Source organism: Cheilinus undulatus, linkage group 6 (genome assembly GCF_018320785.1).
Source record: "Cheilinus undulatus linkage group 6, ASM1832078v1, whole genome shotgun sequence".
Taxonomy (NCBI): Eukaryota; Metazoa; Chordata; class Actinopteri; order Labriformes; family Labridae; genus Cheilinus; species Cheilinus undulatus.
In genome coordinates, this window is record NC_054870.1 from 5,037,927 (window position 1) to 5,061,151 (window position 23,225).

Genomic DNA, 23,225 nt, shown 5'->3' on the forward strand with positions numbered 1-23,225 from the left:
AAGCATATAGTGTCTTTAATAAGCTGCTGAACGTTGGCTCCACAATATAAGAAACTTAGCAAATAAGCTTAAGAAAATTAGCTTAGCACTCTAAAGATTAACCTGACAGATTTCCCTGTGGACTGCGGTGTGTTAACAGTGATTTTATCCCCTGATGTGCTCGTTAGATAATCGAGGCCGTCCTAATGTGAGATAGCATTGGTTCTGGAGTGATAGCCAATCAGAAAGCAAGCTGACCAAAGAAGGAAGCACAAGCACAGCCACAAGGATAAGGCGCAAATGTCAGATGGGGGGCAGGAAGTGAAGAACACCAGCTAGAAATGAATGGGAACGGTGGAAATGTGGTAGGATAAAGCCCTAATGCAGTGGTTCTCAACCGGTCTAGCATCAGGCCCCACCACCACCAAATCCTTAAAGGCAGATCATGACCCAATGTTTTGCAATCATATCAAAATGCTTTTAATGGAAAAATGGTGCAGCATGGATAAGAAATGGAACAAAAGATGTAATGAAACTTAAGGGCAGAGACATAACATTCAAAATGAAAGCACATCACAGGCTTTTTAAAACCGTTTTTCCAGGCACACTTTGACGACCTGCTAAAAATGGCTCTGCGACCCACCTTTGGGCCCCGATCCACCAGTAGAGAATCAATGCTCTAATGCAGTGGTTCTCAACCTTGTGGTCGGGACCCCCTTGGGGGTCGTGGGACACTGAGAGGGGGTCTCCAGATGTTTTAAAATAACAAAGAATATATTTTTAGATTATGCTGTTGCCACTTTAACCCATTTTTGGTTAATTTTTTGCCACTCTTATCTAATTTTAGCCACTTTTAACCCATTTATGTTGTTTATTTCACCACCTTTTCACCATTTTTAGCCATTATAAACCAATTTTAGCAATTTTTAACCCATCTAAATTATGTTTTTAAAAAAGGTTTTTCATCTAAAGAAGCCTAAATGAATAAATAAAGATATTTGTTTTCTTTTATAAGAGTGTTTATTTTTCAGGTCAAATATGAAATATGGTTTTCACAGCTTAACTTCACAATGGACCATGGTTTTGCTGTCCTCCATGGGTCCCTAGTTTGGCTGGGTCCCAGAAACCTCCCCCTTTTTCCCTCCTTCTGGACAGCCTTGTCTCCACATGACTGTTCTTGAATGTTCCTGGCTGTTTAACCACCCTCAGGTACAGTGGGGGTCTCCAGTCTCTGCCACCTGTATTTTGGGGGTCGCAGGCTGAAAAAGTTAAGAACCCCTGGTCTAATGGACCTGCATTCTGCTGTTATCATCAGAAAATTTCTACATCCACTGGCTATTAGCCCTACACAAACTACTTTTACCATGGGTTAGCTGATTAACCTGGTGTGGAGGTGATCAATATCACTTAACAACTTAGTTCTGCGGACCGACATGTTCAGCCTGATGAAGGGAGACATCTGAGTATTTTAGTACTGAGTTAAGAGGCTAGCTGAGCCCCCTTCACATGCAGAAAACTCCTCATTTTGTCACAAAAATGCTTGTTATTGAAACGGTGATGTACTATCAACTGAATAAACCTTGTGGGGTAAAAGACATGAACAATGTGTCATTAATGAATGAGTATCTTCTACTGAAACAGCTCTTAAATATGAGGTAGTTCTTGTCTGAATGCCATTTTATCTTTCCTCCATTTTTTGTTTTAATTGTTTTACACAATTAAAAATACAAGCTGATACCAAATGAAGAGCTGTTTGGAAGACAGAGGACCAACTCTTATTTCTGAGCTGAGCTAAATGATGAAACAGAGATGAACTTACAATCTTAGTGAGCAGGACTGGATGGACATTGGCCTTGGAAACAGCAGCAATGTGTCACGGCTTTTGAGACTTAAAAATAGCTCAATATTGATTTTTTTTCTGCAGTATTGACAGTTTTCACGATCAGAAAGTTTTCCACTGTGTCGTGACATCATCTGCAAAAAAGCTCAGGGACAAAACTGTTTAATCTTTGGTTATATGTCCTCGTGTGTGAAATCTCTCACACTTTCAAAATTGGTCTAGGTGTTTTCTTATTTTAGAGTTATTCTGGTCTACAGACCAGAGCCTGCATCAGGTTTGCAGCACACAACTAAAGCCTTCAAGCAGAATGTTAATCCAGTGAGGCTCAAAGAGTTAACAGGTGAAAAACACTTAAGAAAGCATTTTATTCAGGTTTCCAAGAGGGGAGTAAGAAATACAGAGACTTGACTTATTGCAAACTGCAACTCTACAGTATGGCTAGTAGCCATTCCATTGCAACATGCTGCATCGCAGCATTAGAAGTTATTCCTCGTAAGAATCGTTTTAAATAACTCCCATTAACTGGGCAAAGGCAAAAACACATGCATAGTTTTTATTTTGCACATGCTTATGATTGAACAGCCACAGACTGGACCGGTTCTACTGCTCTCCTGTTGGAGCCTGTTTTAACCCCAGGACTGTAAGCTTATACGACTCTTGGACTTAAGGCCACTATTCTCCTGGGACTTTAATCGTTGTCTTCCTTGTTGAAGGTTTCAGCATTTCCTCTGCTGATGAACTTGATGCACTGGCGGTAGCAGATTACAAGTCGTGTTTGCAGCAGTTTGAAAGCCATGGACATGATGGCCATGCCAACGATGATGAAGAGGGAGGTGACCATGAAGTAGTTTGGGTGATTTGGTATGATGTCTCCAAAACCGATGGTCGTGAGCGTGATGAAACAGAAGTAGAAGGGGTCGAAGCCTTTGAATTCAGTTTCCCACCGTGGAAGAATCAGGCCAAAAAATAAAATGTAGGCAAACACGATGACAAGAATCAGGACAAAGGGTACATCCAGCGACTCCATCCCGTCCCCTAACCCCGTGAAGTCCCATATGGTGAATCCTTTGCGTGGTGGTGGGAGTCGGTCCAGTTCAGGGCAGGAGAGGGTCCTGAGCAGAGGGCCCTTTCTGAGTAGATTCTCCCTGGCCAGAAGCTTCTCAAAGATCTCTTTGTTGTTCTGGAGCTGGATGGACTTCTGACGTAAGTCCGCCTGGCTGTGCAGCACCTGTCGGATGTCAAGAGGCTCCCGGACAACAACATCATGGCTGAAAACAAAGGTACCGTCTTCCAGGGTCCGGCAGCTCGAATCCCTCGCCTTCCTTTGAGCTTTCCATGGTGACCATGTACGGGTGCGGAGGTTTTTGAAGAAGGAGTGAATGTGGATGTAGGCTCTAGTCATCAGCATGGCCAGGAAGTCACCCACATCGAGGATGACCAGGAGCATGAGAGGAATGCCAACCGTGGCATACAAGACACACACCACCTTACCAAGGAGGGTAACTGGATAGATCTCCCCATAACCTGAAAAAACGGCAAAGACAATCAACATTTTAGTGACGATATCCTGATAAAGAAACCATACATTCAGTCAGATTACAGGTTATGTTCAATGATATGAAACTGTGGAACTATTGGCTCTAGTTTAAGCTTGCAGAAAGAGAATGATTAAGTACTAAATCTGGAGAATACTGACCAATGACACCCTAAATAGAGCCGAATAATTTGGGAGAAGTATCTGATTGAAATGTTTCCCAATATCTCAATTTAGATTGTATTTGCCATGTTTTTTAAAGGTCTTTGTCTCAAATATTTCTCAACAAACACTGGAAATAAATCACTCTACATGTTAGCCAGCACTTCATAAGATCAACTACTCCCTCCTGTACACCAGGCCGTTATGTCAGGATAAGAAAAGATGATTTAATATGAATTTAATATTTGTGGTTATCCCTCTTACGTCTGTGCACTCACTAGTGTGTTCTTGATATGTTTTTATTAATATCTGTGTCATTTTAGGTCTTAGAAATGTGGTTCAAACACTTTGTTGAATGGGAGAATCATATCTTTTACTTCCGCCCTCACCTGCCGTCCCACGTGATTCACAGCCGGAGTTACAAGGCCAACAAAAGAGCAAAGGGGACATGTCATCACCTCTCAGAGCATCACTGGGTAAATGCTTTGTCAATCAACTTGCGCATACTTGATTGGTTGAATCCTTCTTTTGCCGACCTATTGACACTCAGGAATCCCTAAAGGCTCTTCCTATCACAGGTTTGAATAAGAAGTAAGGTGAGAGACCAGAGCTAGAGGAGAGAATTGGACCTGTTGATCTCTGATGATGGCGAAGCGTTTGAATGTTCCAGAAGCCCTGGGATAAATACTGAGAAACAGTGATGAAGATGGCACCAAGGTTATCATAGTTTTGGATTTTTCATTAGCTTTTATTTCTATTTCATTTTCTCTTTCCATGTTCAATTTCGGTTTAGTTTTTACTAGTTTTGACTGCTGGTTTGTTTCTGGACTATCGCCTTCAATCTGAGGGCTTGTTTTCCCTCAAACGGGGCACGGTCACATTGGAAAGCAGGAGATGACACTGCAATGCTCTTATCCATAGAAGGCCTCACAGCTGCTAGCTATCTGCACAGGCGTGGCCATATCCAAGCATCAGCAAATAAACATTGCTGCAGCAGTGACAGGGTTACACTCCTTGAGTCACAAAGAGATTGAGTTTTTCTTATGAACATCAAAGAACTGAATACAAATCTAAGGTTTCTGTAGGAGACCCTGTCTCACCGGTCACGTCTGCATCTATAGCTCCCTTGTTGTGTCACTCTCCTCTCCTGTTCTTGGAAGTATGGTGAATATACCATAGCTGCAATGTTGGTATTTAACAGTAATCCCAGTGCTCTCGTTTTTATCTGATTTCAAAACTGCTGCAGTTTTTTGTTGTAAAAAAAAAAAACATCACAATATCTATATAAATAATATTAATGACATTATTATGACTATTTTGTTGGTTTATTCATCAGTTCATGTAGGGTATTTGCAGTTTGTGTATGTCTTTGTTTAATTTTATCCAAGTTCATCCAATTTTTTTTTTAAATCTTCAATCCTATCTATTATTTTTTTGTCTGTTTTTAATTTTATTATTCATTTTGTTTATCATTATTGATATTATTATCACGGTTATATTTCTCTGCATAGAACCCCCATACTAATGACATAACACTCTACCACAACAGTTTTCCTTCTGAAAACCTTTGCTATAGGCCTCCAGTAGTCTGTATTGCTGTCTTAACCAGTGGTTCTCAACCTTGGGTTTGGGACCCCATTTGCGGTCACAAGACACTCAAAAGAGATGTCTTAAAAAAAACTGACAACATTTTTCAGTGACAGAATTGCCACTTCACACCAATTTTGTCACATTTTTTAATCCTTTTCATCATTTTCCCCCAACAAATTTTAACAAATTTTTGCCATTAACACCTATTTAGTCAGTTTTAAACTCTTTCCACCACTTTTTTCCTGCATGTTTTTGCCACTTCTAAACAATTCTTGCCTCTTAAGCTTCTGTTGCCTCTGTTGACCAATTATTGCCACTATTAACCCCCTTTTTTTACCGTTTTTACACCCACTGTTTCCCATTTTAACCACTTTTCACCATTTGATATGCCAAATTTTGCAAGTTTTGCCAATTTCTGCCAATATCGGTTTATTTTTTTCTTTCTCAGTGAACCCTTTTTTCGCAGTTATGTCAATTTTTTTATCCCATTTCACTAAATTTCCACAAATTTGTGCCAATTTAAAGCCATTTGGCTGCACTTTAATTCCCTTTTACAACTATTTATGCCATTTTTCGCCACTTCAATGCATTTTTGCCATTTTTATCTAATTTATGCCATGTCTAACCCATTTCTGCTATTTTTAAAATCCAACTTCACCACCTTTTCCACCATTTTTTGCCATTATTAACCCATTTTAGCAATTTTTAAATCATTTTAATTCATTTTTCAACAAAAGGCTTTTACATTTTTAAGAAAGCTGTTTACTACACAAATGATTAAAAAAGATTTGTTTTCTTTGATAAGAGTGGTTATTTTTTCAGGTTAAATAGAAAATATGGGTACCACAGCTTAACTTTACTATGGACCATGGTTTTGCTGAACTCCATGGGCCCCCATTTTGGCTGGGCCCCAGAAAGCTCTCCCCTTTGTCCCCCTTTATGGACAGACTTGTCTGCACATGACTGTTCTTGAATGTTCCTGGCTGAGTTCAACCACCTTCAGGTACAGTGGGGGTCTCCGGTCTCTGGCCCCTTTATTTTGGGGTCGCGGGCTGAAAAGGTTGAGAGCCCCTGGTCCTAACAATGGTTTCCTTGAATTTTTTATATTAATTTTTTTTTTTTATCATTACTTGTTTCTTCATTATTATATACAAGTTTTTAATCATTATATTCTAATATTATGAATACATATCTATTAATATGTATTCATTATATTCTAATATTATGAATACATATTAATAGATATACAATTTTAATATATTTTATTTTTTTCTTTACCTCCCCCTCTTCATCTCTCACTGAATAAAAAGAAAAAAAGAAAAAAACACCACAAGCATCTGCACAAATAAAGCACAGACACCAGAAACCAGGGTTCGAGTATTTATCATGTCATGAATAACCAGTTCCTCTGTGTCCATATCCTGAATTTGATCAAAACCACCAAAAGATTCAAGACATGGATACTGAAGTCCACTCCCATCCTGGTGTTTGCTCAAAGACTAAATGAAGTTTCAGACTACCATGACAAATCAGACGACAGTGTGCCTCTACCCTCTAAATCCTCTAAGAAGCTTTTTGTGGTGACATAAAGAGCATCCTTCTCTGAGAGTGCCCTCTCTGCATGGAGTTGTGGGCTTCCTGTTGCTGCTAAGCCATTAGCCATTAGCTGGCTTCCTTTAACCACTTATCTGTATGTGTCTGAACGGAGCTGATGTCACTCTAAAGGGTTCTTACACATCAGATCTCTTCAAGAAGCAAGCTCTGGATAGTTGACTAAGAGGATGATAGCCGAGTAGTTCACGATCTAATGATGAAACTTCAATTCATAACCATACAGTTTTGACATCTTCCTGAAGTTGACTCTTGTTTTGTGTGAATGAGGAGATGAGCCGTCAGCGTGTCCCCTCTCTGCAGCATGAAGCGCAGTTCTCATCCTGACCACACCCCAGACTTAGATAGCTGAAAGGTTGAATCTAGATTGACATAAATATACAGCACCTATAAAAAGTATTCACCATTTTGGATGTTTAACATTTGCATTTATTTTATGAATCAATCATGTTCATTATATTTTGGCTTTTTGACCAAAAAAAAGGAAAAGTGAAAACACAATTCTACAAAGTAATGTTAATTGAATAAAAATTTGTAATGTAAAATACGTGACTGCATAAATATTCACCACCTTTAAAGTGACTGACCTAATTTAACACAGATCCACCCTATCGGTTTAGTTTAGCTTAGTTTATTTATCAAGGGACAGTGTGCAATGACACTGATCATTCATACTAAGTAAAAAATGAAAACATGGTTGCACCAGATTTAGCGACTCGCTAATTTCCATCTGTTGTCCCACAAAAAACTGACACAAAACATACATAAAGGTACCAATAACAAGGGTAGATACCTGACAGGACCACAACTGACGAGACACAGTACAATAAAATACACTAGTGATCATTATAGAGAACAATAGATAAGTCCTACTATGTGCAAAATGTATAAAGTTAGGAAAGTAGTCTAAAATTTTCACATATGTATTTTAAAGACTAAGCCCTAACACACTAGATAAATAAAACCATAAACAGACTCTGTTCTACGTGATTTATAAAGGGCAGAGCATTATCATAAAATGACCATGGTACAATATTATCAATATAGAAATACAGGAAGGCAATTGATATGTCATGACCATTACACATCAGCAACATTAACCCTTTACCTACTGAGCCGGCGCTGTGTTCTATATGTCTGGAGTATTATTCCCATAACTCTGTCAAAGTTTGTCTGATCAGAAAAATTCCAACGGTGTTGGAAAGCTGAGAATTGTGGGCATGCGCACATATATGGTTCATTACAGTACTTGCAACCATATGACATGGGCATTCATAGCAAAACACCAGAAGTATCGCGAGACCGCTACACGGATTCGCAACACTGTAACTCCTCAAAAGTTTGCTCAATCTAAAAAATTCAAATGCTGACAGAGAGCTGAGAATCTGTGCTTTCCGGCAATATATGATGTGTGGTATGTATATTATGGTAATGTCAAACAGCACAGTGAAAACGGCAGCTTTGGCAGAAGACAAGTGAAAAAAGGAGAGTGAAGGAAGAGAGTAAAAGGAGAGCGAGCGAGAGTGGTGTTTTGTTTTCAAAAGATAGCGTTAGATAGTGGCATTTGTGCGTGTCTGTCATGTGCAATAACAATATGTTACTTGAGAATGTTGAGAATGCATTTTTCCACCTGTATTTGCACTAATTGTCACCTATGTATACAGTTATCTTTTGCACTGTGTTATGAACACCCAGAGTCCTAGACTCAAAAAAATGACTGGTGATTGTTCTAAACATGTATAGGTTCACATTTCAAATGTCAAATCAAAACTTCATGAGCAATAACAAAATTTCTTCTCGTAAAAGCCATGAAAAACAAATCTGTTTTTATGTTTTTCTTCTTTTAAACTGCTGACAATTCCATATAATGTTTAATAATCATTAACTAGATTTTGAAAAGTCAAGTTCAAGTACTCCTGGGAAAAGGGACCAAAGCTCTCAGACTTAGGGCATTTCCTGACTATTTTACAGTCATAATAACAAAATATGTCCAAATCACCATTTTTAGACTCAGTAGGTAAAGGGTTAAGTAGTGCCTAAAATGCAACACTAAAGTAAAAGAGTAACCAAAATCCATCAGTAGCATCATGAGCTACCAAGCTTTAGAAGCTACATTATAAATCAACCAAGATGCAAAAGCAGAAATATAAAGATATGGAAAGGCAATAGATATGTCCTGACCAATACACAACAGTAGCATTAAATAATGCCTAAAATATGACAGTAAAATGAAAGAGTAACCCAAATTCTTCAGTTGCATTATGAGCTATTTAAATTTGGGAGCTACATTACAAAATGAACAAGATACATTGGTGATAGCAGTCTTGCAGTTAGTGAAATGGGGATCACCTGAGTGCAGTGAATGTGTCTCAAGTGACTTTAGTATAAAGACACCTGTGTCTGGAAGGTCCAGTCACTGGTTAATCAGCATTCCTGGCTACCATTACACCATGAAGGCAAGGCTAGCCAAGGAAAGTTTATTTGGCAATTCAAAGTGCTTCACACAGGACATTAAAATACAATGACAAATGGAAAAAGAAGACAAAAGAACACTCCAAGCAACTCAGAGAAAATGTTACTGAAAGTATAAGCCAGGGGATGGACACAAAAACATTTCCAAGGCACTGAACATCCCCCAGAGTTCAGTTAACTCCATCATCATGTGTAAATCTGCCTAGATCAGACCATCCTCACAGACTGGGTGGGCGTGCAAGAAGGAGACTAGTGAGAGAGGCCACCAAGACACCTATGACTACTCTGAAGGAGTTCCAAGCTTCAGCAGCTGAGATGGGAGAGACTCTGCAGACAACAACTGTTGGCCGGGTTCTTCACCCGTCAAACCTTTATGGGAGGGTGGCAAAGAGAAAACTCAGATAAGATCTGGACTAGAGTTCATTAAAAGGTATGTGGGGAAAAGTTCTTTGGTCTGATGAGACCAAAATGAAGCTTTTTGGCCATCAGACAAGACGCCAAACAAACACAGCATCACCACTGTGTAGCATGGTGGTGGCAGCATCATGCTGTGGGGATGCTTCTCAGCAGTCGACCCTGGATTGTTTTTCGGTAGAGGGTAAAATGAATGCAGCTAAATCCTGGAGGACAATTGTTTTCAGCCTGCTAGAGAACTACTAATTAGGAGAAGATTTGTTTTCCAGGAGAGCAATGAGCCGAAGCACTGAGCCAAAGCTACACAGAAATGGTTTAAAGACGACAAGGTGAATGTTCTGGAGTGGCTGAGTCAAAGCCCAGACCTGAATCCAGTAGAGGATCTGTGGCTGGACTTGAAAAGGGCTGTAAACACCTGATCCTGGGACAACTTGACAGAACTTTAACAGTTTTAGCAAGAAGAATGGAGTAAAATCTCAGAGTCCAGATGTTTGAGCCTGACTGAGACCTATCCACACAGACTCAGAGCTGTGACTGCAGCCAAATGTGACTCTGCTTAACACTGACTTGAAGGTGGTGAATATTCACTTATTTTACATTATATACTTTTTAATAGAAATTACTTTGACAAAATAATTTTTCACTTTGGCATTTAAGAGTTTTTAAGTTTTGTTTTAATTTGATATTTTCCCATAGCACCTACCTTTAGCACAGCCTTTCACTTCATTACTGGTACTGGTACTTCCTTACTGGTTTATTAGTGGTACTATTAATGCCTTATTGGTGACTGTGAAACAGCGTTGGAGTGGCTCTAGACCAGCGGAGTAAAGAGGCATCTGTTAAACTGTTGTCCAGTATTTTTACCATTAACTTTACTGACAGGTGAACTAATATTTGTGCTGTACTGATGTGATTGTTTTTAACTGAAAGTGAAACGACCAAACGGGTGGAAGGATTAGTAAAGGGTCTGAATTAAACCAAAGCTTACACAGACAGTGGTTCATGTGGACAGGATGGCCTGGGATGGAGTTCATCTTCTGGCCTGATTCACACGAACATTAAAACCACATTCTAGATCAGCTCCTGGATGGCTAGGTAGACTAGACACAGCACTTTCAGCTCTACAGGCCGTGTCTTTGGATTAATCCAGCAGCCATGAGCCGGTCATCATTCAGATATTCTGACCATCCAGGAACAGCTGCTGCTGGATAATGAGACTCAGCAGTGATAGAGGGAGGGGCCGTCCTAATCTTGTTTAGGTTATTGGCTGATTACTTTGCTATTCAGTATGAAATGTCAGAGGCTTTTCTTAGATACAAGTGTTGGAGGGGCTGCATGAAAAAAGGGTGGGGACCACTGCTCTACATGGTACTACTAAATCTGATTATACTTCTAAAACTGTTTACTGTTGAGCATGAAAGTCCCCATTTTACAAAGCTCACGTTGCTAAAGCTAACTTATCAACATTGGACTATGTCAGTGGTTCTCAAAGTGGGGGGTGGGACCCCTTTTGGGGTCCCAAGGGGGTCCCCAGATGCCTTCCAAAGACTAAATAATATTTTTTAATGGTTTCAAATTGTATATTTTACCCATTTTATACAAAAAATGCAACATTTTTTTCCAGGCAGTTATCAATGCTATGTAGAAAATTTTCTGCCGGCCTTGATTCTTTTTTGGAGTCTCCAGTTTGAAACATTTGGTGTTTTCCAAACAAAAACAGGAATATAAATCCTCATGTTTTGCTCTATTGTTATCAACTTTGGACCTGAACTAGGTTAGCCTTCATGCTTTGGTCATGTTAAGGTTTTCCAGCTCTTATTTCTTATTTCCCAGCTACAAACATCTACAGGCCTTTGTTTCACCGTACAAATTCGGTGTTTTTCTTGTATAACTCAATACCAGTTTAGGACAGTTTAGAAAGAAACTTCAGTGTGTTATCTTTCTAGAGACACCTTGTTTGTACTTGTACTCCAAACAATCTAAACACCACGGTCTTTGATAGCGAGTCTTTGACTCATTTCACCCAGAATGCTAAGGGTTAATCCTGGATTAGACCTCTGATCTTTTTCTCTGTTTCATTTACGAATTGTTGCACAGTTTGTTTACAATGTGCTTATTTCATGAATGTAACTGCCAGACTTTGGTTATGAAGAAAGTTGAGTTAAAAAAATCTCAAACTGGAAATACGTTGTACCGGCATATCTGAAATAGCTGGCGTCTCAGATGAAGGGTCTCTGAGGGTGGCTGACAGAGATCTGCAGGTCTGCAGCCTCACTTGATCAGACTTGATGTCTGGTTGTCTTTCTAGTCTAGATTTTAGGAACCATGCTAAAGTCACCAACTCTGTCTGTGTTGTAAACAAACACCACTGACGCTGCACACCTCCTCCGCTCACCACCTCACGGTGTGGTGGAGATTTAATTCCTCCTCTCTCCTGTCTGTGGCTCTACATTCAGACCAGAATAACTTAGAAAAAGCCTTTACGTGTGAAGAAAGCCTTAAACAGAAAAAGAAGCTAAACAGGAACTTCTGTGAAGTGTTGATGTCACATGGGGGGTCATTGGACATCAGAGTCATTTTGTTCATGCACTCCTTTCAATTTCTGAATGTATAAAAGCATTAAAGTATGCATTTGTTAGAAAAAACACTTTATGGACTATAAACATTTGAGATTTTAAATGCAATATAATAAAATAATGTAATATATGTGTAATATAGTGTGATATAATAAAATATAATATAATATTTTATAATAAAATATAATATAATGTGATATAATATAATATAATATAATGTAATATATTATAATGTAATATAATAGAATGTAATATAATATAATATAATATAATAATATAATATGATATAATATAATATAATATAATATAATGTAATAATATTATAGAATGTAATATAATATAATGTAATATAATATAATATAATATAATACAATATAATTGATATAATATAATATAATGTACTATAATATAATATAATATAATTATATAAAATAATATAATATAATGTAATGTAATATAATGTAATTAATATAATATAATATAATATAATAATATAATGTAATATAATATAATATAATATAGTAATATAATGTAATAATATTGTATAATACAATATAATATAATGTAATATAATATAATATAATACAATATAATGTGATATAATATAATATAATGTACTATAATATAATATAATATAATAATATAATATAATATAATATAATGTAATTAATATAATATAATATAATATAATACAATATAATCATGAGGTTGACTCACCCACTGTAGTGAAGACTGTGCAGCAGAAGAACATGGAGCCAAAAAAGTGCCATCTCTCTGGTCTCTGGAGCCAAATGGACTTAAAATCCTTTTGCATTTTAGTCTCCACTTCAGTTACTATGTCTTGGTTTGTGTAGGAGGCATTTTCTGTGGATTAAAAATGTGTTATTAGACATTTGATCTTTGCTCCAAGAAGTGAAACTTTATGCTTTTTGTCCACTTGTTTTCTACAGCTGATCTTCAGCTTTAAATCTGCATTTCAAGGCTGCACTGGGAGAGAAATGTAAATCTGATAATTCAGTATAAATCTGAGTCTCTACACCATGCTGGAAACACATGAAGGGCATTTATATATAGAATGAAATTTGTTTCAAAAAGATTTAAGCAAAACTTTTTCAGTATCAAACAAAAAATAGCATTTGAGAACAAAAATGTGATCCAAGCAACAAAAAAGTTCACATCCAGAGTACAATTTCAAAATTGCAAACAAATAATTAGTCTTCACATTTTGAACATCTCTCTTTTTGTTTACAGTTCAATTTTTTTCTCTCTGGCTGATGAGACTTTTTCTCTCTCTTCTCTGTTTTGCGTTTGCGCTCCGTGTTCCTCGAGTTTTTGTTTGCACAAATGTTACATGTGGGCGGGCTTTTCTGGGGCGTATCCCTATTGGCCAGCGAGTTTTTGAGCGATGGCTCTGTCACTCCAGATGCTCCAGAAGTTGTTGTTCGGCTCACGTCTGGGAAATTAAAGTAAACTAGAGGACTATCATTTTTGCATCAATTTGACTGAATCATTGATGCTTTATTTAAAGGGATACTTCAACATTTTGGCAAATGAATGTGCAGGTCACAACTTGTCCACGAGAGCGTTTTGGAGTTGTTGGATTGTGTATTTGATGAGTTTGATGAGGGAAAGCCGGAATACCGTCTGTTTACAGTGAGTTGGCACAGCACCCGAACTCAGCAGCGACCGATATAAAAACAGCTTGCACCGACAACTGAAGGTAACAAACCTATTACTAAGACTACAGGAATTATGGCAATGGACAAACTTGCCAAAATGTTGAAGTATCCCTTCAATCTAACTATTGATTAAACAGGTTTATTTGTCAGTGCAGCAGTAGATGTTGTATTGTTTCGTACACATACGTGTTTTATCGATGTTTCCGGCCACTTCAGGCGTCGTCTTCGCTCATTACGTAAATAATGCTGACATCACCAGTTTGTCCATTAGCTCAGTGGTAACAAAGATGTCTGTCACTCTGGAAACCGGGGTTCGCCTCCCTGTTGTTATTATAAATATTGATGTCCCTATGGTATCTTTTTAAAAAATAATTTTCTGGAATAAAAAACACTATGAACCCCTCTCTGTGTCCTCACTGTGCTGCTATTTTACAGCCTAAACAACAAAATTTAGTGTAATATTAGGCTGTTAGGTAATATATATTCTGTGATGACGTGTGATGTACCCTTGCACTCAGGCCTGGATATGTTGGACAGTGTGAGTGCAGACGGGGAGGGGGGGTCAAATGGCTTTAACACAGTACGAGCACAGATTGCCTAGTGTGAGCACGGTCTAGTCTGACGCTCATGTGCCCAGTACACACACCTGGTCATCAGCCTGGTAAAGGGGCTCAGACTGTCAGCTAAAGCACAAACTCTCAGGAATTCACTAGTTATTTAACAGTTTTTTATTCCAGAAAATTATTTCTAAAAAAGATACCATACGGACATCAATATTTATTTTAAAAAAGGGGGATGTGAACCCTGGTTTCCTGAGTGACAGACATCTATGTTAATGGACAAGTTGGTGATGTCAACATTATTTACGTACAAAGTGAAGACAACACCTGAAGTGGCCGGAAAAATCGATAAAACACATATGTGTATAAAACAATACAACATCTACTACTGCACTGACAAATAAACCTGTTTAATCAATGAACAACAGCTTCTGGAGCATCTGGAGTGACTGAGCCATCACTCAAAAACTCACTGGCCAATAGGGATACGTCCCAGAAAAGCCCGCCCACATGTGACATTTGTGTCAAAATGCAAGCAAAAACTTGAGGAACCCAAACAAAGGATCGCGGAGCGCAAACGCAAAACAGAGAAGCGAGAGCAAAAGTCTCATCAGTGAGAGAGAAAAAAATTGAACTGTAAACAAAAAGAGAGATGTTCAAAATGTAAAGACTAATGATTTGTTTGCAATTTTGAAATTGTACTCTGGATGTGAACTTTTTTTTGCTTGGATCACATTTTTTTGTTCTCAAATGCTATTTTTTGTTTGATACTGAAAAAGTTTTGTTTGAATCTTTTTGAAACAAATCTCATTCCATATTTATAACGGGACCGTTTGGATAATCCTACTCTATTTTGATGCTCTTTAGTGCTCTTTGGGCCCTTATTTACACCAAAAACATCACATTTGTGCACAGCTGATAGTCATCTGTGATGAAACATTCGGGCTAATGATCAGCATGGTATGAATTTTTATTACCACTGTGTTAACAGACCTACTTCCTGCAATATAAATGTGCAGAAAGGCTACAGTTTGTAAAGTATAGCAAAGTTTATGGACTTATAACTCAGTTTGATCAAGTAATGTTACATTCAGCTTTACTTTGATACCATAAAATAATGATGAGAACATATTTATGGTGGAAACAGGAGATTTAAAAATGTATTGAGCGCTCAGGTTTCCTGCTGATCTTATGCTGTTTATTTTTTTGAAGAGAAGGAATACTGTTCGCATTGGATTGTGGGTAATTCCTGTGAGCTGAGGATACATAAGTGCATCCTTGGAAATTCTCTGTCTGAAGGACTAAGTCCTCGGAAAGTTTTTGAGGATCCTCAACATCGGAATATTCCTCGACTGCAGTCGGCATAGTTACGTAGTGAATCGGCCGTAGGACGATCCTTCCTTGGCTTTGAGAAACAGCATTTATCAACATGAGTGAAGTTACCCACTCAGTTAGAGAAGTCCTGTCTGTGTGGAGGAACATTAACATTAACATGCCACTGAAAATGTTGGAGGAGGAAATCCTGGTTTTATTCATTGTCACTCTAAGTCATAAAAATTAAAATATGTAATTGATTAAAATAAAAGCTATGAGAAAAGTAAGTTAATCTAAAATAAACGTCAACCAAAACTGACTTACTATCTTAAAATAGCTAAGAACCTGCTCCTTAAATACTGTTTTTCACTGAGTATTACTTGAGTATCTTAAGTTACTTACATGCAAATGCACAACATTAAAAAAGCTTCAGTAAAACACTAGAATAACTAGCTTACTGGGGTTTAAAAAGTTCTTTTACTTAGATTTTTTTGAGGTTATTGGTTTGCATGACTTTTTAAGAGTAAGGTTCACTGATCAGGTTTGAAAGTGTGGTAAGGTCTGCACTCTTTGCCTCACACTATCTGCTGATCTCTCCTCCTCTTTGTCTTTTTTCTCTGGTTATCAGCCGATGGCAGCTGTGAGCTCTGTATGACGGCTTTGTGTCAACATGTGAGTTCATCTTCTGTATATAAGCACCTACAATCATGATGAAAAACCTACATAATGTCATTAATCAGCTTATTCCAAGTTACTGACGACTGTTTCTGAACAATGAAGCTCCTCTCCTGGCACATATTTAACAACTGACACCAAAATGTACTGTAGAGGCAGAGCCACTCTAATTTTAATGCTGCAGCTATTTGACACATAAAGGTGTAAACTACATTTTTTTTATTAAAATAGTCTTTCAATTCATGACCTGGCAATGAGGATGGGTTCTTTTAAACCCTCCAAAGCGTCCTTGTCATGGTTTTGTAGTGTGCCAGTGTTACTATGGAAACAAAAACATGGAATATCTGCAGATATCATCAACATAGATCAAAGTATGTACCAGAAAGTAAGCCTATTGAATATGGATTATCAGGAGGCAAAGGTGATTCTAGACCAGTGGTCAACTGGTGAGTCGGGACCCAACATTGGGTTGTAGGGCTATTTTTATGGTGTACCATCGCTGTCAAGAGTCTGTATGCATAACTTCAACACTTTGTATCCATGTTTGAAAACTTTGTGCGTAAATAAATGCTTCGTACCCAAAGAAATGGTTTTGTATATATGAGTCAGCAAATTACGAGTGTTTTTATGTGAGTATGAATCTAAAAGCTACGACTTCAAGAAGTCACAAATACGAATCTAAATTTCCAAGCATACAAACTCGAGTCCTCGGGTAGGAGGCGAAAAGCGTTCAAATGACATCACCAGAGTCACAGGCAGGTCGTAGGGAAACTAATCGAGCCCAGATTCCGCCAAACGCACATGCGCAATGGTGGCTGACGACAGGGACGCTGCTGCTGCTGCTAGCTCCGACTCGGCATCACAGGTAAAGTAAATAACGTGATATTTTACTGGCATTTTCAGTATTATTTTGATAACACTTCATAATAATATAGATTTTTTTAAACACATACAAGCTGCAGGGCACCCCTGGAAAAGAGACCTTGGTCTCAGTGGGTTCCCCTGCTAAAAAAAAGGATAAATAAATAAATAAAAAAGTTGTAGCATCAGCCCATGAGGTCACAAGCTAAAGTTTTCTCATATGTAAAACGAGCGGTCAAGCCCTCGGTGTGAAAGCGGGAGGTTCGTAACGTCACCCAGCCCCTGCCGCTTAACGCCAAACACTATATGCAAGAAAAACATTCAGCCTTGCCAGGAATAAAATATATTGCCACCGTATGTAAAGCATTTTCAGACAGTAATGTCGACAGTTGAGCCTCATTTTAAAGTTTTGCTTTAGCTGCATGCTGTATAAAGATGCCCATTATTTTGTGTAGTACTTAACATGTAATGCATAACATGTAAAGTGTCATCAAAATAATACTGAAAATGTCAGTAAAATATCACGTTATTTACTTTACCTGTGATGCTGAGTCGGAGCTAGCAGCAGCGTCCCCGTTGTCAGTCATCATTGCGCATGTGCGATCTGCGGAATCGGGGCTCAATTAGTCTCCCTACGACCTGCCTGTGACCCTGGTGACCTCATTTGAACGCTTTTTGCCTTGTACCTGAGGACACGAGTTCGTATGCTTAGAAATTTAGATTCGTATTCGTGACTTCTTGAAGTCGTAGCTTTTAGATTCATACTGATATAAAAACACTCATAATTTGCTGACTCATATATACAAAACCATTTCTTTGGGTACAAAGCATTTACTTACGCACAAAGTTTTCAAACACGGATACAAAGTATTGAAGTTATGCATACTGACTTTTGACAGCGATGGTATACCATATATTTTCAGTGGGTCACAAACTGGTTCCTGAAGAAAAAAAAAAAAAAAAAAAAAAGTAAAAATACCTGACATGTGGCCCTATAATTTATTTTGCTTTGTTTGCTGGACAAGAATTTTATTCAGGTTGATTTCTTGAGATCTTGACTTAACTATCCTGTTATCTTGGATGGAAACATCTTCAAGAAATTTGGTTTTTCTATAATAATGTCCTATTAATTTTTCTGAGGATTTAGAAAGGGCCAACATTTACATTATGAAATGTTTGAATGCTTGTCACCCTGTCTTTTTGGTCAGTCATGTATGTTTTTTCAATTAAGGTTCATACTGCAACATTTTTCATTTTATCAGTGAGAAAACTCACAAATATAGGTCACAGTTCACATTGCGAAGCGGTGGTGGGTCCTATGAGTGGACCAGCTGAGAACTACTGATCTAGACCATTTCTATGAGAGCTGGAGGACCCCTAGGTTTTACCTCAGCAGCCCTAAAATGACCACAACATGAGAAATAGTCCCAGTAGATGTTAGAGAATTTGACAGAAACGTTGTAAATATATTGTTCTTATATTTTAGCTAGGAAAACTCCACATTCTTAGCAATATTTCTATGAAAGTAGAGAAAAAAAATAATTCCTTCAATGATAAATGGAAGAAAACCCCAGAAATTGATGTTGCAAAAAAGAAAAAAATAGTATGACTGTTTATTGACAGACTTGTCTTGGAAGTGTCGGAGAAATTACTAGCACAGGACTGCATGGTTGTAATCCAGACACAGTGCCACAAGTCTTGCTACCATAATGCTGCTGACGCAGCAGTCTAAGGGGGGTAGCATTAAGGTCTGGGGTCTCACTGATGGGTACACTTCTGGTCTGGTAGGAGATCCTGTCTGTCATTGAATGAGTGTTTTAGCAGAAGGACTGAACACTTTTTATGAACTCTAAATGTCTGTGCGTCCTCACGGATCTGTCCTAAACCCCCCTGCCCTCACATAGTCTGGACTTTGGTGGCGTCTTACCGCTGCGGTTCTGGACCTGCTTGACGATCTCTTCCAGGAACTCGTGGTACTCATGCTTGGTGGTGGACGGAACCCTTCCTTCGATGTGCATGAACATGAGCGCACCGAGCGCTGCGTACCCGACCAGAGACAGACTCAGGACCAGGTGAGGGAAAATCCTCCAGAAACGCGCTGCGCATTTCCTAGACTCAGCTTTGGCGCTTATTCCTCTCTTCAGTGCCACTGACATCTTCTTCCTTCTCTTTGCTCTCCACTGTAGCTCCTTCAGTCCCTCTGAGGAGAGGCTGAGCGTCCGTCAGCTGTAGCTGATACTCCAGGAATGAGCTCCGGAGACAGTGAACGCACCACATCATCCACACACGCATTACTAACGCTGCCACGGGGCCTCCCGGGACTGTCTTTATTGACTGGTGGACTCCTCTCTCTGCCTGCCTGAGACTCCATCAACCTTACAAACATTTACACCACAGGAAGTCAGTCATCTGATAAGGTGAGAAGTCTCAGCCCAGTAAAAGCAGAGTTTATGATAAGTGAAGTAAAACAGTAACCAGGAAAATAAGCCATCAGGGAGAATAAAGTATCATAAAGATCAACGTCAGTCTGGGGTGGTGAAACTACAGATGCAGGGCCAGATTCAGTGATTTGGAGGTCCTGAGCAAAGAGGGCCCTTGTTTGTCCTGCAAGCAGCACTGAAGGGTCCTCGCACCCTGGTGCATTTTGGGGTGTGTCGCAACCATGGGATTGTGGGAATGATTGTGTGCAAGCAACCCATGTAGTGTGCAGCAGCAGAGCACAAAAAGCATGCCAATCCTGCTTGGACCGTCATTTATGATAGAAAATGAGATAAAACAGGACATATTAGAGGTGCTTCTGCCTTCTTGCGGCACGTGGCGCACATGTAAATTCACAGTTAAATATGTAGAGGGGCAGAGACACAGAATAACCTAAAACTGTTTAATGATGGCTCTCTGAAGCTCTTTGTGGAGCTGGAACTGACTGAAGTTCGTCAGTGGAACCATATTTCATCATACATGTGAGATTTGATGCAAATCAGAAGTCTCATATAAGTGTTATAGTGACTTCCTGTGAAATGGTGACGAATTTCTCACCAATAGAAATGGCCTAATTGTGTCACTTCCTGTTGCCGGTAGGGGTGCTACATCAAAACGATTAAATGAACCTTTGAATATGTAGATGGTCAGACCTTGATGTGAAATTTGAAGGTAAGCTGATGTTTGGTATGAGAGTTGCACATACTTCCTGTCAAGTTGGCGAAATATTGAAATGCCCGCAATTGCCAGTGAGACATGACCTTGCCAAGCAGATGTATTCGCCTGTTTCCGTGTTTCTCAGTGGTGAATCCATGTAGCTCCCATCTGAACAGTTTGGGCCCAGTTAGAAAGTGACAGGACCAATCAGCGACGAGGGGGAGTACTTTCAGGCGCAGTGGCGTCGTGACATAAGTAAGCCGCAACAAGAGGCTGGTGCAATTATGGTGGAAGAGATCAGTGTGGATGCTGCTAAAGCGCCAGTTTTATCAGAACTTGACGACATTTCTTCGTTCAAAGAAGAACAAAGAACAGCAGTGAGTTGTTTTCTTTCCAAAAATGACAAAAGCCGTGTACTGACATGTCCACAGTCCCCATGGTTCACGTTATGCAGTTCTCTATGGAGTTTACTCCTCAGTAGTGGCGCACCTCGGTAACGGCTACATCACGTGTTCTGTTGCTCTGATTGGCCCAAAAAAGATATGACAGACAGAACGTTCATCCAATCACCCTCCGGGTTTTTCTTTCCACAGCCTCTGCCCTTTCCCAAACACCATCTATGGAAGGTTTTCCAGATGGATGTGTGAAACAAATCCACCTGGCGTGTCAGGTTAAGTGACATACTTCATACTTTTTACAGCACAGTGGATTTCTGGATTAGCTGCTCTATTCTGATGCTATTTTTGCACCAACCACCGCTAACAGCTTTTCTCCTTATTCTTCATCCAAAATGCTGGTTTCCTGTTTAGTTAATTCATGTCTGGTTTCTACTTGACTTTGAAATGTCTAGTGGGGCCACAACAGTATAGCTTGAAATACCAGAGAGACTGTTTCATCTAACCACTGCATTGATTTTAAATTCATCTGGAAAATCTCCTATAAAAAGTTTTGGCAAGGGCAGGACTTTTCAAAAATTTTCAGAAAGTGATAGGACAAAAGTTCCATCTGTCACATTCATCACGGGCCAATCAGAGCTGCAAGACAAAATGAGGAAATAGACATGCGCACCTCTGGTTGAAATCTGAGCTCAACAGGCTGGTGCTGCTATACTTTATGCACAGTGGAGCTTGAAATTAGATAAAACTCATGCTGAGGCTGGTCGGGGAAGTGGAATCAGGACAATCCATCTGATTTGCAAGGTTAACGACAGCCACCACCAGTTTGTCCTGCAGGATCTTAGCTCTGGTATTCTCAAGCACCTTTGGGGGTGTCATTTATCTTGATCCAGGGACCTCCAGCCCATACTTGATGCAAAGATGTCTGCACCAACCACTTGTTTATGGCGTTCCAGGTTTCCATCCATCCATATAAGTAAAGTTTGACTTGACTTTGCTCATTCCTAGAGACAGTAAGTGCGTCTTTATGAATGTTTTATGCTAGCTACCACTAGGGTATCAATTGAGAAGTCTACTTGAAGGAAAGTTCTGGCTTTGTTTTGTAATGAAAGCCTACTGAAGTTGAGTACAGTAGACCTAGTGGAGTAAACATTCTGTTGTAGGGCTCTGATTGTCTTCAGTCATTTTAAACCACAGCTGCTCTAAATGGAAAAGCACTAATGCCCATTAATTCTCCAAATGGTCTAACATTCTATTACTGGTGAAACAGGTGCCTCCTAGTGTCTTTATTTATAGAAGCATGTCAGGGCCAATAGTGGGTCAGACTCAGAGAACAACTGGGACTGCTTTCTGTAAATACCTCAAGGCTATTAAACATGCCGACGGCTTATTTTAGGCATGCTACTACTTTTAGCTGTTTAGGTAAAGCTATAGTTCACTGGGTTTCTGTATTTACTCTAGGGGGATAATGGTAATCAGTAGTGACAAGCCTGCTTCTGAATGACAGTGGGCTTGCTTGGTAACAAATGCTGCCAGTCGTGGTTTTTGGGTTTGATTCTAAAGTGTAGTTGCTTATTTGGGATTGCATTGCTCCGTTTATGACCCTCCTGTTTCTCTGGGCAGGACACCCAAGTCTGCTCCCACTGTTGCTGATGGTTATGACTGGGTTTGAATGTGACTAGCTAATACTGATGGCCAATGCTCCATAGAAATCTCTGCCATCTGTGTGTAAATTTGGAGTGAAAGGGTGTGAATGGGTGTGACCTGCAGTCTAAAAGTGCTTTGAGTAGTCAGACAACTAGAGAAGCACTTTACAAGTTCAAGTCCATTTATCATCCATCATGATTACGAAATCAAGACCATAAATATTTGTGTGTACCCACTGTAGGTTTGTTATCTGGGGTTTATTGTGCTTCTCCCACATCGAGCTGAGAGAAAAACAGAACCGTTGTAGACCTATATAATTCACAGAAACAAGAGAGTTAAACTATGAAGAGAGTTCAGATTAAGCTCTGCTGCTCTAGATGTTCACAGTCACAGTGACCCTGTCAACAAACAGGGATGAGAGAGAGGGGAATGAAAGAGCCATGGTCTGGACCTGAACCCTGTGGACACGAGGCGTGACTGAACCACGAGACCATCTGCACCACAAATATTTACTTTTTATCTTGGAAGTACATTTTTCACTTAAACCATTCAGGGTATTTATTAACCAGAGGTGTCAAGTAACTAAGTACAAACACTTTGTTACCATACTTAAGTAGAAATTTTAGGTATCTATACTTTACTGGAGTAATTATTTTTCAGCCTAATTTTTACTTCTACTCCTTACATTTTCACTCAATTATCTGTACTTTCTACTCCTTACATTTTAAAGATAGCCTTGTTACTCCTATTTCATTTCAGCTTTTCATTCCAGCTTGACATC

The 23,225-nt window shown here is 39.1% G+C and overlaps 1 protein-coding gene across 1 annotated transcript; it reads right to left on the minus strand.

The window, feature by feature from the left end:
- Nucleotides 1-1,246: 1,246 nt before the first annotated feature.
- On the minus strand, nucleotides 1,247-19,545 carry kcnk18 (potassium channel, subfamily K, member 18). Its single transcript, XM_041790062.1, has 3 exons — nucleotides 19,195-19,545; nucleotides 12,896-13,042; nucleotides 1,247-3,343 (listed from the first exon to the last, which is right to left on the minus strand). The coding sequence occupies exons 1-3, from the start codon at nucleotides 19,421-19,423 to the stop codon at nucleotides 2,508-2,510; spliced, it is 1,212 nt and encodes a 403-aa protein (XP_041645996.1). The 5' UTR covers nucleotides 19,424-19,545; the 3' UTR covers nucleotides 1,247-2,507.
- Between the last annotated feature and the right edge of the window lie 3,680 nt (nucleotides 19,546-23,225).

What these genes read in the sequence shown, in the direction of transcription:
- kcnk18 (XM_041790062.1), bottom strand. Translation starts at nt 19,423, where the DNA reads ATGTCAGTGGCACTGAAGAGAGGAATAAGCGCCAAAGCTGAGTCTAGG. An exon ending in GCAGGTCCAGAACCGCAGCG is followed by an intron (nt 13,043 to 19,194) that starts GTAAGACGCCAC and finishes TTTAATCCACAG; the next exon opens with AAAATGCCTCCTACACAAAC. An exon ending in CACAGTCTTCACTACAGTGG is followed by an intron (nt 3,344 to 12,895) that starts GTGAGTCAACCT and finishes CCGTTTTTTCAG; the next exon opens with GTTATGGGGAGATCTATCCA.